Below are 16,059 nucleotides of genomic sequence, written 5' to 3' on the forward strand. Positions count from 1 at the left end.
GTGATACCAGTAAAAATGCTGATGTCTAGTGTCTGTGCTACCATTGGAACTATTTGAGTTACACCAACACTTAGAGGGGAAAAATTTTAACCTGGAAACTGCTATCCATAGTTGTCATCTGAGTCACTGTTGCTTATTTCATTTCCTCTCTTAGCCTGAGGAATAAATTGTAAAATTCAAACAGCTATTGCAGGTAGCAGGCTAGTGGTTGGTAGTGAAGCTGCCAGTCCAATTCATCAGTAAAAACCAATTGGTAGAGCTGTCTGCAGAATAGAGAAAATACTGTCTGTTGTTTTGGCTCACTTAAAATCCCATATTTTATTTTGTGCTTGGATGAAGGCTTATCTTGTGATATCCTTCTCGGTATCCTGTGGGTCTCTGACAGTAGCTATGTTTAAATTTAACTCCTCCTGCCTGCAGTTACACCTGCATGCTTTGTGAATGTACTGATCAGTCATTAGTAGCTACTGCACTTGAATGCAGTGCCTTCACCTGTCTGTATTTGGGGAGAGGTCCAAAAGTGCATCTTGTCTTTAGTTTGCAGTTTTGGGGTTTTTTGCTTGTTTTCTAAACTGAGTTTTCAGAGTTTGGTCAATACTTCTAGAAAGAGCAGCAACACTTTTTTTTTTTTTTCTGCTTAATCTAAGTGGCTGTCATGGTGAAGGTCAGGGGTGTTAGTTGAGGAGGACATTAAGTTAAGATGGCAAATTATTTACTGCATAAGTGAAACTTAACTGGAAATAGTTATTATGAAGCTGTGCCTTTAAGTCCCTTTTTTATTTTTAAAATGCTATTTCCATTAATGCTTTTTTAAAAAATCCTGGGATTATACTCCCTTTTTCCTCCTTGTAACAATTACTGTACTATGGGAGATGTTCCAGTTCCTTGAGCTGTTTCTGCTTGAGGAATAATATTTATTGTAGACGTATAATTAGCACACCTGCTCACCTAGAAAATCTGGAGTCTCTGGAGTGTTGAAACCATCAGTATGTTAGCACTCTTACTTAACACTCTGAGACTCAGTATGTGTATACTAATGTCTTTCCTATATCTTAGTGCACACCACTTTGTTATCTTGAGTACAGCAAATGCATTGCTGCACAGTATGGGATGTGCTTTTGGCTTGCTTCGTTACAGTATATAGAGGCTGACATCAAATAGTTTCCTGCATTAAAGCAATGTTAAGTATTTATGGTGAAATAATCAATTACTGAAGTAAGGATTTGGCTGTTGAGGCCTAGAAGGCTTAAGTGATATTGAGTGAAGTACTATCTTTAGTTGCCATTAGAGCATGATGGGTCCTCTTTTGTGCTGTATCCAAACACAGGAATATTTTTGTCCGTAAGATCTGCCTAACTAAAATGTGGGATGCAACTCTGCGTTAATCTTCATGATGTACAACACTGCTTTATAATATAACTAATGAAGTGAAACTTCACAACAAATATGCAAACTAAAAAAAAAATACTATCTCACTGAATTGTAAATTAAGCTGATTTATACACGATATAAGCAAGCAATGGTTTTTGTTTTTTTCTTATGTGTTTCTCTGTTTGTAAGCAACATTTCTTTTTGTAAGGCAGCCTTTTGTCTTGGATTATTAAATGGAACAGCTCTTGCTGTTTTAATTAATGGCTTTAAAAGATCCATGAAAGCAGTCAGATAAAATAACAGAAGATGGCTTTACTTAGAAAATCCTAAAATGCATCTCCAGGGTTTTGAGGTAGGATTACTTCCTCTGTTAATTTCTTTTGAAGCATAGGAGCATGGTAAACCTGAATTCAATGAAGAAGAGTAGAGAATCTTTCATAATATTAGTAGCTAAGAAGCAAAACCACAAACTGTGGAACTTTCTGTTTTAAGGTAATATTGACATATCTTTGCCTTTGTAGGAATGTTCAGAAAGTTTTGGAGGAAAGCTAGTCTTGCTGTAACACCAACCTTGTTGAGACACTCACTGTAAATGCGCAAAACATGTTTTATTCAAAGCCTGACTTGGATGCTATAATAACTACAGAAATTAGATATACTGAGTTAACTCTAATTCAGATCCTAACTGGTCATAGATGCTCCTGTACTTTTTTCCTCTTCTCAGGCCCATATTGAAGAATCTCTTATCTGGGCATTAAAAATGCCACTTGCATCTGAAAACTTATGCTGCAACACAGTACTTAGGTCAGTTTGGAGGGTATGGGGACTCACTTCAGTAGAGCCGTTTCGTTTTCTCTCATTTTACTGTGCTACTAGATGTACTCACAGCAATGCCCAGACTGATTTCACAGAAGAGGTAGTGCCTGAACTAAACCTAGAAAATCAAAAGGTTTAATTTTCAGTGAGAGTTTTACTGAATTTTCTTTTTGCTTCTTAAAGGCAAGGTAGTTGAAATAATTTTCTAATGGCCTCTGTGCACCTTTTTTACATAGGTTCTCCATTTGACTGCTTCTTCAGCAACATGAACTGAAATAATGAAAAAGGGCCTTTAAAAAAAAAAAAAAAAGCCCCAAACCTCCCAGTAAACCCCACCCTCAAAGAAAAGCCACAACCAAACTCAAACTAAGGCCTGATGTGTGACTCTGCTATGGTTTCCTCCTAGGTGATCTTTTAAATCACTTGCAGATACTTTTTTTCCCTCAATTTTTTAATTGTAATCTACTGGATGAGTTGTTTTGTCTCTTGGCAGCAATTCATACAGTTTCAGTTGGAGAAGATGTTCTGAATGAGATCCAAGCACCCTCAGTAATACTTGAATTTGATGGTTGCAGTGCTTCAATACCTTGCCTTTTCTTGAGTACCATGAGTTATACTCTCAGGATCAACTATTTCTGTTTTGTCACTCCCTTTGTTCTTCAGGAACACTGAGAAAGAGTCCATGATAATGGTGGTCAGGTCTAAAAAAAAAAAAGTGAATGAGAGGAACTCAGATTTTGTGATGGTTTTATGTGCTGTAATAGAAGCAAGATATTGCTGTTAAGATTTCCTGATGTTTTGGATGTTTATGGACAGCAGTGACAACGTAGCCAAGGAGAAGGCAGGCTCCTGTGTCTAATATGCAGGTTATATGAAAGCAGAATATGGTCTGATGTATGAAAACTAGTTTCAAAAGTAACTCCAGAGATTATGGGCTTTTATAAAATACAGATTTTTTTTTTTAATTATTTTCATATAATATTAGCAGTTGGACTTTCACCTTTTCCTTATTTCATTAAAAGAACAGAATTAATCTGTCTGCAGACTGCTCATCATTGTGAACGATCCTTGTTTCAGTATTGACCTGGCTTTGATAAAGTTAATTTTCTTCCTAGTAGCTGGCATAGTGCTGTGCTTTGGGTTTATAGGTACAATGATGTTGATAATACAGTTTTAGTTGTTGCTAAATAGTCAAGGACTTTTCAGCTTCTCAGGCCATGACAGGTGCACAAGAAGCTGGAATGGGACACAGCCAGGACAGCTGAACAAACTGGCCAGAGGGATATTCCATACCATACAATGTAATGCTCAGTGTAAATTTTGGGGCAAGCAGGCTGGGGGAACCGCTGCTTGGGAACTGTCTGAGTATCAGCTGATGGGTGGTGAGTAATTGCATTGTGCACCACTTGTGTTATATATTATTTTTCAATTATTGTTATTATCATTATTATAATTTTTCCCTCCCTGTCCTATTAAACTCTCTTTATCTTAACCCACAAGTTGTACTTTTTTTCTGGATTCCCTCCTCCATCCCATTGTGTGGGCAGGAGAAGTGAGCAAAAGGCTGTGTGGTGTTTAACTGCCTGCTGGGTTAAACCACATCAAGCGTTTTAATATCTTCTCTGATCAGTAAAACAAGCATGTGTGTTATCTTTCTAAGCTTGTGATAGACATACAGACTTGCTAATGACTAGAGTCTGTGGAAAAACACCACTCTTGAATGCAATGTTCACCAGCTTCCTTCCTGAAAGAGAAGCGGGAGGCAGTCATCTTAGTTGTACGATGAAAAAGGTCATCTAAATGAGAATGAGCCTTTTAGCCTAGTTTTGGTAACTGGTAAGTTTGTGAATCGGCATTTGGACTGAAACCTCTTTAAGTCTTGGCCTCTTCCTCAACTACATTTATTTTAGAAAACTTTCAACTATTTATATGAATGAAGCAAGGACTAAGTGAATCATGTTTCCATTTAAAATTTTGAAAAGGATGAATTCTCCCACTACTTCTGAAACAAGGCTTTAACATTTTGCAGGGCAGTGGCCTTTTCAGTTTGTGTTGTACAAGTTGTATTTTAGGCAGTTTTTAATGGTGATCCTAACAGAAGTATTTAAGTTCTCTCAGTTTTGTAGACTGGCAACCTGATTTCCTCCCGCCCCTGCAAAAGACCTCCAAAACAAAAACACCCAGAGCACCAAAACCATCACCAATGAGGCTGTTTCAGTGTGTGGTAAGGTGCTAAAGCCTAGAGCTAGTCTGGTCCACTGAACTGAGAGCAAGGATCACTTGTGTTGTCCATGATGCTTCTGTCACCAAATCCAGTCTTAAAGAGGACTGTGGGAAGGAGAATTTTGATTGCAATGGTTCTTTTTTTTTTTTTTTTTTGGTTGAGGGCAAAACTTAGTTTAAGATGGAAATGTACAGGCATTGTGCAAGAGGATATAAGGGTGATGGGAGGGGGGAAAAAAAAAACCACAACAAAAACAACAACAAACATTAAAAGGCCAATGGTAGTGGCAGGAGACAGAATATGGGCAAGTATTTGAGAGAAAGAAATGCTGGAGGCTGGTCTAGCAAAGCAGGGCACATGACTTGTATTGAGAGGCATAATTTGTACTGTCGGCCTTAATTGTCTCATTTTTCTTGACTCATGGATATCAAGGGTAAAAGACTTCATGTTCTCCAGGGAGAAATTATTATTCCTGAGTGTGGCAAATAGAAAATTTGCTTACATGACAAATATTCTACACCTCTAAGCTTTTTCTCAGTTGAGAACAGGCTTTAACTACTATGCAACTGAATCTTGGTGCTGAGACTATAATGCAGTCATGCCCATATTGCACTTCATGATGAAAAGAGCAGCTTTTAACAATACTGATCAAGAATGGAAATGCTCAGTTGTGCTCTGTATGGTCTGTGTAGGTGTCTTTTATTTGTTGTATTCTTTATGCAGAGTATTCAGAAACTAGACTCATCATTCTCACTACTTCAGACACTATTTTACAACCTGCTATGTTAAAGGATTTTTTTCAACTTATTTTGCTTAAGGTAGTCAATGAAGTAAGAGTGCATAAGCATCTGTGTCAAAGGCGTAACAGGTCCAATATTAAACTTCGCAATGTCTTTTCCTGAGGTTTTTTTAGCTGGAGTCTTGTGTGTCAACTGACCTCCCAGAAAAAGCTGGCTGCTCAGCTAACCCTACAGAAGTAGCTGCAGCTTTCCCTTGTGGAAAAAAATGCCTGCTACTGTCTCCTGCCAACTAGCAACAGGCTTCTGACTGCACCTGAAATAGTATATCCTGATTTCCTTTTAAATTCTTCAACAAATTGAGGGCTTATAAATGTCCTTAAGCTTGTCTTGCCCATTCTATCTGTGTAAGCCTGTTTACTCTTCACCTTAAAAACAGCTCCCATTATTGCCGTGAGACCCCCTTAAAGAGCCAGGGGTGCACATGTGCACTTCATCAAAACCAGAAGCAATGAAAGCAAAGTAGGGGTTTTAAGGCTTCAGTGTTAAACAAAACTGCAAGTTTGCATTTTTTAATGCTGTTTTTCATTTCCAAGATAAATAATTTCATATGTGTGCATGAAAGATTAAGATGTCTGATGTACAAGAGGAATGCTGTTGATGTGTTTCCCATTTTAGGACACATAGACTAATTTTCCTTTAAAGAACTTAAGTTACTTTATGAACAGTTAACTATTGATTAATTTGAGTTTTAGTTCAATTAAGCATTTGGTCTCCTGTGGCTTTCCTCTAATTGCCAAGAGGAGTTGTAGACTCACCATCCTTAGGGACAGTCAAAACACACCCTAAGAAACGGGTTTTAACTTTGAAGTTGGATAAACTCTGAAGTTGGCTCTGCTTTTAGTGAGTGGAAGGTGGAGAGTCAGACATATTGAAAGGTCTTCTAGACCTGTTTCAAAGGTCTCTTCTGATCCAAATTAGGATTCTAATTCAACTTCTGAAGGATTAAAAAAATAAAAAAGATGTGAAGAAATACAAGATGTATTTAGAGAGAAGGAGCCTAAAAATATCTATCCTGTAGAATAAGTTTCCAGAACAAGATGTTTAAAACTACACCCATGGTCTTATCAAGCCTTAAACTAAGAAAAATCATTATGAAAGTTAAGAACACTAGTTCAAGCGTGTTCACAGTTTTTTGTTTAGCACTTCCTGTGTACAGCTACAAGTAATTGCTGCATAATTCTCATATTGTTGCACAGTATAACATGTCTGGCTTCTTGAGAGTATCTTAACAGGTATATTTTTAAGGAATATTTCTGAAAACTATGTTTAATTTTATGGCTAGTGTTGTACCGCATACAGATTTCGGAGGGGAAAAATGGCTATGAAGTCGGAACAGGATGTCAGTGTGTGATGTGTCTGATGAGGATACAAGTTACCCACATGTGTCACACAGACCTGGCTAAAAAATCTGGGGAGTGGTCATGTTGAGACACCTACTTCAATAAAATAGTTTGCCACTTTAATTTATTTTTTTTGTGTGTTGTTTCAAGTGATTTCTTAAGATACTTACAACACTCCAGTGTGAAACAAGTGTCTTTATCACTTTGGACATTATTTTTGTATTTACTCGTCTTGCATCAGGGATGTGGTGCTTTAGTTTCTGATCTATGGGAAAGTGTTTGGTGAATAAACTTTTGATTTTGAAGTTTGGTTTTGGCTTATCAGACTTCTATGTGACGTAGTTCAAGCTTACATGAATTAGTCTACCACTATGTGCACAAACTCGCTTTCCTCTCTTTAAGTTCCAGTATTAAGAAAGAATTAAGATTATTAAACAAGCCATGGGTTTTACAATAACTAATTAGTTTGATTTGCTTTTTTTATGCACTGTCAACATGGATGGCTGTTGGGAAATAATCCACTGAGAATTTTGGTTTTGCAGTTGAAATCAGGTTTAAAATTGATTGCTCTATCTTCATATTGTAAAGAGCTTAAATATAAATAAACCCAAAGTAAGTGTTGCTAAATGAATTCCTCTTTTCTATCTGTTCTGTTAAAGGCATATAACACCAGAGAAGTTCTACGTGGAAGCTTGTGATGATGGAGCAGATGATGTGCTTGCTATTGATAGAGTCTCCACGGAAGTCACTCTTACAGGTACTCTCCTCACCAGTATTTCTCAATATAGGCTTCTTTCTCCTTTTTGTCTGTCTTGCTCTAGGCACTCCCAGAAGATCTTCAGAACCTTAAATTGATACTGTGATAATTATTTTTAAATTAGTTACTGTTTTAAAATAGAGCTTTGTATTCTGTCCTGCAAAGAATTTTGAAGTGCCTTCTTGCTGTGGGATTGATGCTGTAGATAACCAGGGTGATTGTGCTTGCCTGTTTTTGCTAAGATTGCCCATCACAACAGTAAAAACTGACTTATCCAAGCTAGTTGGGATTGGTGCTACAAGTCCAAGATCAAACATGGAAAGGGTTGAACACTGGGCTTCTGCAGCTCTTCCTGAATTGTCTTGGTGCTGTCTTTTATTTAATACTGAAACCTGAATTTTCATGAAGTGTCTAGGAACAATAACAGTAAAAAAACCCTCACTGTAAATTTAGTTCTGTGTTGCAAATCTGGATTCAAATGTCAGTGCAAGTAATCTTAAGCATGCTCATGCTGAGGTCTTCAAAAGTTTATTTTATTTGAAGAATGTGAAACTAATGCATTAAAAAAAATCAACTTGCATTAAACAACAACATTAAGTGAAAGCAGTGGGTGACTTCTGATAATTCAGGAGTTTGTACCTCAGTATTACTAATCTCTCGAGAGACAGAAATGCTACAGTAATATAAAAGCAGTCATTTTCTTCCTTTTATTAGGCCTCTTGTATACTTCATGCAAGAGCAGTGTGTCATGCAAGAGCAGTGTGTCCATCCCACAAATACTTTTGGTGTTGTCGTATAATATTTCAGTTTCTCCTTTAAAGTTGTCTCTTCAAAGCTGTGAAGATAGCCATTCCAAGTATTTTATTAGTCAACATCTGTTCTCATTCCTGGTGTTTTATCAGATGAAACTGCAAGGCATTTAAAGCAAAGGAAAATTCAAGCACTGTCTTTCTTTGTTCTCCAAGTTCTGGGAAAGTGCCTAACTCTGGTGTGGGTGGTTTTGGCTATTTTTTTTTAAACTTCTTTAATATCCCTTCTGCTATTCTAGAAATATAGATAGCTGAAAATGTAATATGCTAAGACTTCTAATTTCTATTTTAATACCTTTTGGATCTCTTGGTACACTGGAATACTGAATCCTTTGCCAGATCTACACTGTTGGTAGTTTTGTAGAGATAGAACAAAACGTAAAGTTGGTCTTCTGAAATGGAAATAAACTGAGGCTCAGAAGCAGCAGTCAAAAGTTGGAGGCACAAGCATTTATGGGTTATTTGCCCTTGATGTCTTGAGGGCTTCAAAATAAAAAGCTTCTGGCAGGACAATACATTATTGAGGAGTCCACTTGCTATAACATCATGTGAATGAGCTTGAATTTATTCAATTGAATGACTATTTTAATGAAACAACATGTGAAATTGGGTTAGAATGCTTCCACATCCTTCTCCTCCTGTTCCCCAATAGGCTTTGAAATTCTGGTGCATTGTTTCTTATACTTAAGACTGTAGCAAAACTTGAGATTTGTTCAAGACCAATCTAGTTTAATAGTTTCCTGATATAGTAATGAAAAAAGCAGTCTGAAATTATGATTTTTTTTTCTTCTTCTGCTTTTCAGTTAAAAAAGATATTCCCCCTTCGGCTGTTACAAGGCCTATATATGGTATTTTGGGAACAATCCGATTGGTGGCAGGTAAGGAAAACAGAACTTTGCCCTCTAAACATATTTAGGCAAAATACATTGCTAAAAACCTTTTAAAGACAAAAATATTTGCAAGTGTCTGAGGTTGTACTTGCATCAGTATGATGGGCTTTCCTTGTGACTGCTAGAGGATAGAGATACCCAAATATAGTTTATCATGAATGTTCATATACCTCTTAAACCTGTAGCTGCTCTAAAGGCAGGATAACTGACAGTATGAGTTTTAAGGAATGCATTTCAAACGCATGTGAGGAACTTCATCTGCTTATTCTTCATAACTGTTTTAATTTTAGCTACAGGATTTGATGCAACAGTCAAATATTTGGTCGTGAAGGCTGACTTTAAATCAATAATCTTGGTACACAAATAACTGAGAGTCACAGGATTATAGACTAGTAGATGCAGCTGTCCAATAAATGATTGTGTTCCAATTATCCTACAAGTACAAAGGAAATTAAGCATTAAAAGAAAAAGGACAGACTGGAACAATGCTAAATTTTGGGGTGCTGTAGGATAAGGTCAGAAAAGTTGTCTGCTTTTTTTAAGTATCTCAGTGGTGTTTGGATTTAAACAATCACTGCCACAAATAAACCTGATGCATAAAGTCTAAGCTTCCAGGAAAGTAAGTGTTGCTATTCAAAAGATCTTTTGTGGGTAGACTTTATTAGAGTTTGAGACGAACATAGTCTGAAAAATGATCTAATAAAGAGCATATATACTGAATAAAAAGCTTTATCTGTAGAAAAGATTTAAGTTCACTTATTGTGGTAGTCTCAAATGAAACAAAATATTGTTATGTTAAATGCAATAACTTCTGACAGGATCTGAAATTAATGATCTTTATACGCTCATAGTCTAAAGAATTGTGGATCTTGCAGAGTAAGAACAATGTAAAGCGTGCCTGTCTCTTGAGTACTTGACAAGCGTTGTTTTAAAACTGGACTGCCCCAAAGGGGAATTCTCACAGCTTGCAGGCTTGGGTAATGACTTTAATTCATCTGACATTCCTTCATATAAAATATAGAAGTATGTAACTTCTTTTAATAGCCTGCTTATTTTTTTCTTCCCACTCCCAAAAAGCTTTGCACTGATGTCTAGTATAGAGCTGTCACTAAAGATGGTATCGTTTAATTTATGTTTAGCTAACTGTTGGTAGGCAGTTCTCTGTTACCTGTTAACTGTAAAACAAGTGCAGCGCACTAGCAGTGCAGCGTTGTTAACAAGCATGAATATTCTTCACATACTACAGTATTAGGGGAAAAAAATGCTGAAGTAATATCTGAAGCTCTTAAGATCTCAAAGAGAAGGTCACATACCAAAATAGGAAAAGACAATATTGAAAATTCATGTTAGATTAAATGTATCTATTTGTGCAGCATCTTTGTGGCACAATTGTGGATGTAATGTGCTGTTTTTATAAGGCATCTAGATGCTTCTGACATACTGACCAAAAGTAGTACTTATAACTTGAGATGCAAACATGTAAGAGCATTCTTAAGTGCTTGAATATTCCACTCAAATAAAAGTCATAACACTAGAGCTGCAGAGGTAAAAAAAGTGGTACCTGTTATTTGACTAACTATATAGGATAGATACCTGATATAACAATTCACCTGTATGTAGAACTTGGTGTATTGTAGTAAATACAAATAATGGGTAAACTTACTGCACACAACCTGAACAGTTTCTGCTTTGGCACTTTTATTTATTTGAATTTTTTAGTATAAAAATGTACTAGAGCTGTGGTTTTGTACTTCTGCATGGCCTGTGTGTTGTTTTGCTCTATTGAAGTTTTAAGTAAGCATTTAATGCTTATAAGATGTAGGTGATGAGTCATTTTTATCCATCAACATCCAATTTAATGAATTAGCCTTCTTCAAAAACAAGATAGTACTGAAATAAAATAGGCTTAGACATGAGGCTATGTTGTGTTTCCCAGCAAGTGTAAATTAATTGTTTTGAGTGAACTGTCATGACTATTTTTTTGCTTTGTTACTGTTACGAGGAAAAGAGCAAACTTCCCATCTAGAATTATTAAACAAACCCCCTTCTATTTACTGCATTTTGAACCTATTAGGATTATTTTTTTCCGGAGATGAGTAGGCTCTTTGGATTTTGAAGCATGCTTCCTTTCATGTGTTTCTGACTTGCTCTGTGCTTTCCAAACCACATTTAAGAGCATTGGCCTTTTTCTGCATTTGCAAGCCTAAAGACTTTCAAACTGCCTCTGATCTGAAGTAACAGTAGCTGGCACTTTTTTTAAAAACCTGTCCACTTTTTAAAACTTCCTTAGACTTAACGAGTAGGTCAAGATCTGTGAGCATAGAGAAGTGAGTAGCTTAGGAAGTGTTTTGTTTCTATGCCAGACCCTTACTGTTAAGAACATCAAGTTCTAGGTGTAACGTGAAGAAGCCTCACTCCTTCCTATTGCTTTTGGTTTTCTGGTATGGTTATAGGCTGCTTTCCTTAGTATGTCTATTTTCTTTTTTAACTTTGCTCTTTCTGACTTACAGGCACGTATCTTATTGTAATAACAAAAAAGAAAAAAGTAGGTGAGATTTTCAGTCATGCAATCTGGAAAGCAACAGACTTTGACATCCTCTCCTACAAAAAGACCATGCTGCACTTAACTGATATTCAGGTAAGTGGGTTATTACAGGGGTGTGGGGCAGTGTCATCTTAGGTTAACATCCATTACTGTGGGACCTAATTTGATGAAACTAGGAAAATTTAAGCAGCTCTTTGAACTATACTTTTTTTCTGTTTTGTTCAGGCTACTATAATTGATGTAATTTTTAGGTATAGATGTACAGGGTTCAGTCATTCAAGATAACAAACTCATGTTGTGCAACTTAGAATGTCATCCCCAGATTCTGATCTGCGCATTGCATGTTTCCCTCTTTTAAGGTGGTACGGTATGGGAGGATGAGGTGGATTGTCTTGCTGCATCTCTGTTATGGTTCCCAAGTCCTGTGTCATCTTTTTTTACTCTGAGGACCTTAATGAAGGCTGTGCTTGCCTGGCATATGCAGAGATGTTTTAGTGCTGCTTTGTAATAGATGGCACAAACACTGGCTGTTACAAAGCAGGCTTCCTGAGCCAGTCCACAAAATCACAATGCTCTTCTTGCTACATCTTTCTCATAGCTTTACTGTTCTGATAGCCTCTACAATAAGCTGCCTTGCTCTCATTCAATTATCTGCCTTGCTTAATCTATGGACTTGTTCAATTGCATAATTACCCAGCAGGGAATAATTGTTTTTCTTTTGTTTTGTTTTTCTTTTGAAAGGCAGGGAAAGGATGGAGATTGTTTTAAACAGATATGTTGTGGGTTGATAAATAGTAGATAAAGATGTCTAACCAGCAGAGCTGAAGGGGAATCTGCCCTTTCAGGAAAGGAATGAGGTTAATAAAAACTTGAACCAGAACAAAGATTAGTTATTGCAGTAATCATGACAGCAAATCATATAATTTCTTTTGTGTTACCATCTTGTTTTTTTGACTTAATGGTTTTCAGGGGAGCTAATGGCTTCGTTTTTGCTTGGAAGTCACAATATTAGTTAAATATCAGTAGCTATTTACATCTCAGGAATACTGTTCTTTGCTCTCCACTGTCCTTGCAGAATTTGGTTGTAGTGTGCCAGCTCTAAGTTACCAGTGAACTGGTACCAAAATTGCAGTCACATGATTTTCCTCTTGTATGGTAACCTGTGTTGCTAGAGCACTAGCAAAGTTCATCTCATTACATCAAAAAGTATCAGTAGCTTATAAGACTGTTTCAATGGTAATAAATGAGAGCTCTTCTGTCCTTTTTTTTTTTTTTTAATCATCTCAACAGTTGCAGGACAATAAAGTATTTCTATCAATGCTTAGTCATGTCTTGAGCGTGGATGGATTTTACTTCTCAACAACGTATGACCTGACACACACTCTGCAACGGTTAGCCAACACAAGCCCAGAGTTCCAGGAAATGAGCCTCCTAGAGAGGGTAAGGATTTAATTTTGCATAGTATCTGTGTCTTGGACATTGCAAATCAGTTCTGCATGGCTTAAGTTGAGTTCATGCAGCTGATGTTTAAATGATGTCAAAACAAACTCACAAACTAAAGGAAGCTTTATGTAAAACTTAGGATGTCGCTGAAACCCATGGTTCTGTTACATTTGAGCTTAAACCTTTTTTTTTTTTTTCCATGAATTAGTATGCTAAATGGTAGCAGAGGCTGTTGAAGTATTTATGGTCCTCTGTTCAACTAAAAATGGTTTTACTATTTTAGTTGTTAATTCAAACTACTGAAACAGATTTAGATGTTGCTTAGATGCGGATCCTTATAATTAAACGAGCAAAAAATAGCCCTGTGTTGCTAAACTGCGCAATTATACTATCTCTGTAACCTTGTTAATTGAGTGGTACTGGAGCAGTTCTCTGGAATGAGAAGCTGACAGCAAGAGGAAAAAGAAGCAACCAAGCAAGTGTACAAAGTACGCAGAGTCTAGTTTGAATTTGCTTCGTAGGGTGCTGAGAAAAGGGTGGAAATTGCTGGTTTGTAATGCTTCAGTACACAAATTAGTTCAGCACTGTGGTGTTTCATCGAGACTCTGTTAGGGGTTGTGGCTGAGCACCCTTCCTTAAGCTTGTGAGCAACATGAAGTTTTAGAAATCTGTTCTAATGGGATGTCAGACTTCTAGATCTGGCAGTTAGAAGTACTTTTCTGCAGTCTGCTTTAAATGGATTTAAAAAAATATTCAAAATATATAAGCCCCTGACTTTAATATCAAACACTTCTAATTGCAACAAGAAGAAGGCAGAAAAACTGAGAGAAAGCAAGTCATTCCTCTTACCTAGAATCAGGGGAAAAAACCCAAAGTGGAATAAATGGCACTTGACTTTGTATTCTCTTCCAGGATAATGTGGAACAGAACTGTGGGATTTATGGCTGTTGGCATCAGGATATTGTATTCTGTCTAAACTGAGCCTATTCGTTATGTTTGGAGCATGAATTTAATATGCTGCTTTTGTCTTAAAGACAAGGAAGTCATACAGCCAAATGCAATTTGAGTTTAAAATTCTCTTGTGCTTCCAGAGTTCCAGAATCCTTAGTCTGGTAATTTGCTGTACTGCAGTGTAAACAAGGTCTAAGCTGCCTAGGCACTGAAAATACTGAAACTTTGGAAGTCAATGGCACTTCTTCCTTTGCCAAAGAGGTGGCAGTGGAGTCATGAGATGTCTCTTAGTTACTGCGACTGTCTAAGCTGGGGAAGCAGTGCACTTTTTCAAGATTTAAAAATAAGAAAAAAGAAAATCACTTCATAGTTCAGGGCTGTTTTGCATTATCAAAATGCTGCTCTGGCAATACTCTTGCTATAGAGAGCAGTTGCTGACATGAAAGGATTGGTTTGCCTTAAAATTGTGCCACTTCGGAAGGTTGTTTGAAAGGCAAAGTACAGTAAAAAGACACTGGTATAATGTAAATTCAGATGTTTAAAACAATGTTCATGTTATTTCACACTCGTGGTTGCAGTACAGAGTGTTTCAATTTGAAATCGCTATCTCTTTGAAATTGGGTCCATCTTTTTGAGATACCATGTATAATAGCTTAACAAAAGGATGGTGGCAATTTTGGGCCTCTGGTTCACTGCTACAAGAGAAGACTGGCCTGTGGTTGGTGTGTGGTTGTTTTGGTTTGATATTTGTGGGGTTTTGTTGGGTTTTTTCTTTTTTTTTTTTTTAAACAGTACTGGTAGAAGGAGGCAGCACCAATATAGGGGCACCAAATCTTCATGTTGTGTTATTTCACTAGTTCAAGATACTGCAAGTTGGATTTGATTAGATTCTGGCAGATAGGTGTATTTATTGTTTTCTATTAGACAAAGGACTGTTCCAACAATGAGCTGGAATTAACCCTCATCCCCAGTGATGTATTGTCTGCCGGCCTCATCTTAAAGTTGAGATTTGTCACTTCCCTGGAGCCTGCACTATGTTCTGCCGCAAATGTCGCTTTTGTGACTAATCTGGTAGCTTTCTCGAACGTGTTTAGCAAGGTGCTTAAGACACTTTTGAGGTGAATTAGGAATAGGAAATACATGAAGTTGAAGAGGTCATTTATGCAGAAGAATATAAATACTTTAGTCTTTTAAACTACAAGTACTGTTTAAGTTTCCATTCTCATAATTGTTGATTTTTGTTTACAGAACTCATTGCATTTTTACCTTCTACCCATTTTAGGAGTGTTACCTTGCTACTGTTCTTAAAATTTTGGACAACCTCTTCAAGCCTTGTTTATGTAGGGCAAAGACTGTAATGTTCTTCTGATGCTGCAGCTCAGCTGTTAGTGGTTTAGCATGTCCGAAGTGTCGGGCAACACCCTTAAAGACTGGAGAGAGCCGTTCTTCTTTTAACTATTTTATTTTATTTAGGTTTCTAGTTGAGGATATGAATGGTACTGATGAAATAAGGGAATTACATCTTTATGTACACCTGTTGACCAAAACTTGTGTAATGCGCGGATACTGTGATATTGCCTTTGTTGAATTAAACAGAACTCACATTTTATAAAAGTATGGTGCCTTTTTTCTTGCTGCAGGCAGATCCACGGTTTGTATGGAACGGGCATCTTCTTAGAGAATTTGCTGCTCAACCAGAGGTAAACATTTTGTAATAATTATATTAATAGAGGACAAATATACTTTAAGTATAGAACAGATTCCTTTAATTCTGCCTCATGTTTCAGACAGCCAGGCTGTGCATCTTCTAGTTTAGCAGGGTGACAGCCTTCTGCTTTCAATTCCAACTGTGTGTCAGTGTCCTCAGTAGTACATACAGTAAAGCTGACTCCCTGGAAGTGTCTGCATTTGAAGATAATGTGCTGAGACCATGCTCATATAAACCAAAGGGGAAGTTACACTGCACAGCATGTGCTTCTCAAGGTTTTTGAAGTTTAGCTGCTTATTTAGATATAGGCAAGGTTCAGCTCATCACTTTTTTTCTAAGACTGGCCAGTAACTTTCTCCATGAGTGCAACTTATGACCTATTCACTAGGCAAATGGAGCTTGGAG

General features: G+C 37.0%; 1 protein-coding gene across 1 annotated transcript in view; it reads left to right on the forward strand.

The window, feature by feature from the left end:
* SACM1L (SAC1 like phosphatidylinositide phosphatase) overlaps positions 1–16,059 on the forward strand; it is a 33,571-nt gene that overhangs the window by 2,338 nt on the left and 15,174 nt on the right. Inside the window, exons 2-6 of the mRNA XM_082044243.1 lie at positions 7,211–7,308; positions 8,921–8,995; positions 11,518–11,645; positions 12,843–12,992; positions 15,587–15,646. Of these exons, the coding sequence (XP_081900369.1) occupies positions 7,211–7,308; positions 8,921–8,995; positions 11,518–11,645; positions 12,843–12,992; positions 15,587–15,646 (511 nt within the window). The remainder of the gene's footprint in view (positions 1–7,210; positions 7,309–8,920; positions 8,996–11,517; positions 11,646–12,842; positions 12,993–15,586; positions 15,647–16,059) is intronic.

The sequence above is a fragment of the Streptopelia decaocto genome (genome assembly GCF_964273445.1).
Source record: "Streptopelia decaocto genome assembly, chromosome: 2".
Lineage (NCBI taxonomy): Eukaryota > Metazoa > Chordata > Aves > Columbiformes > Columbidae > Streptopelia > Streptopelia decaocto.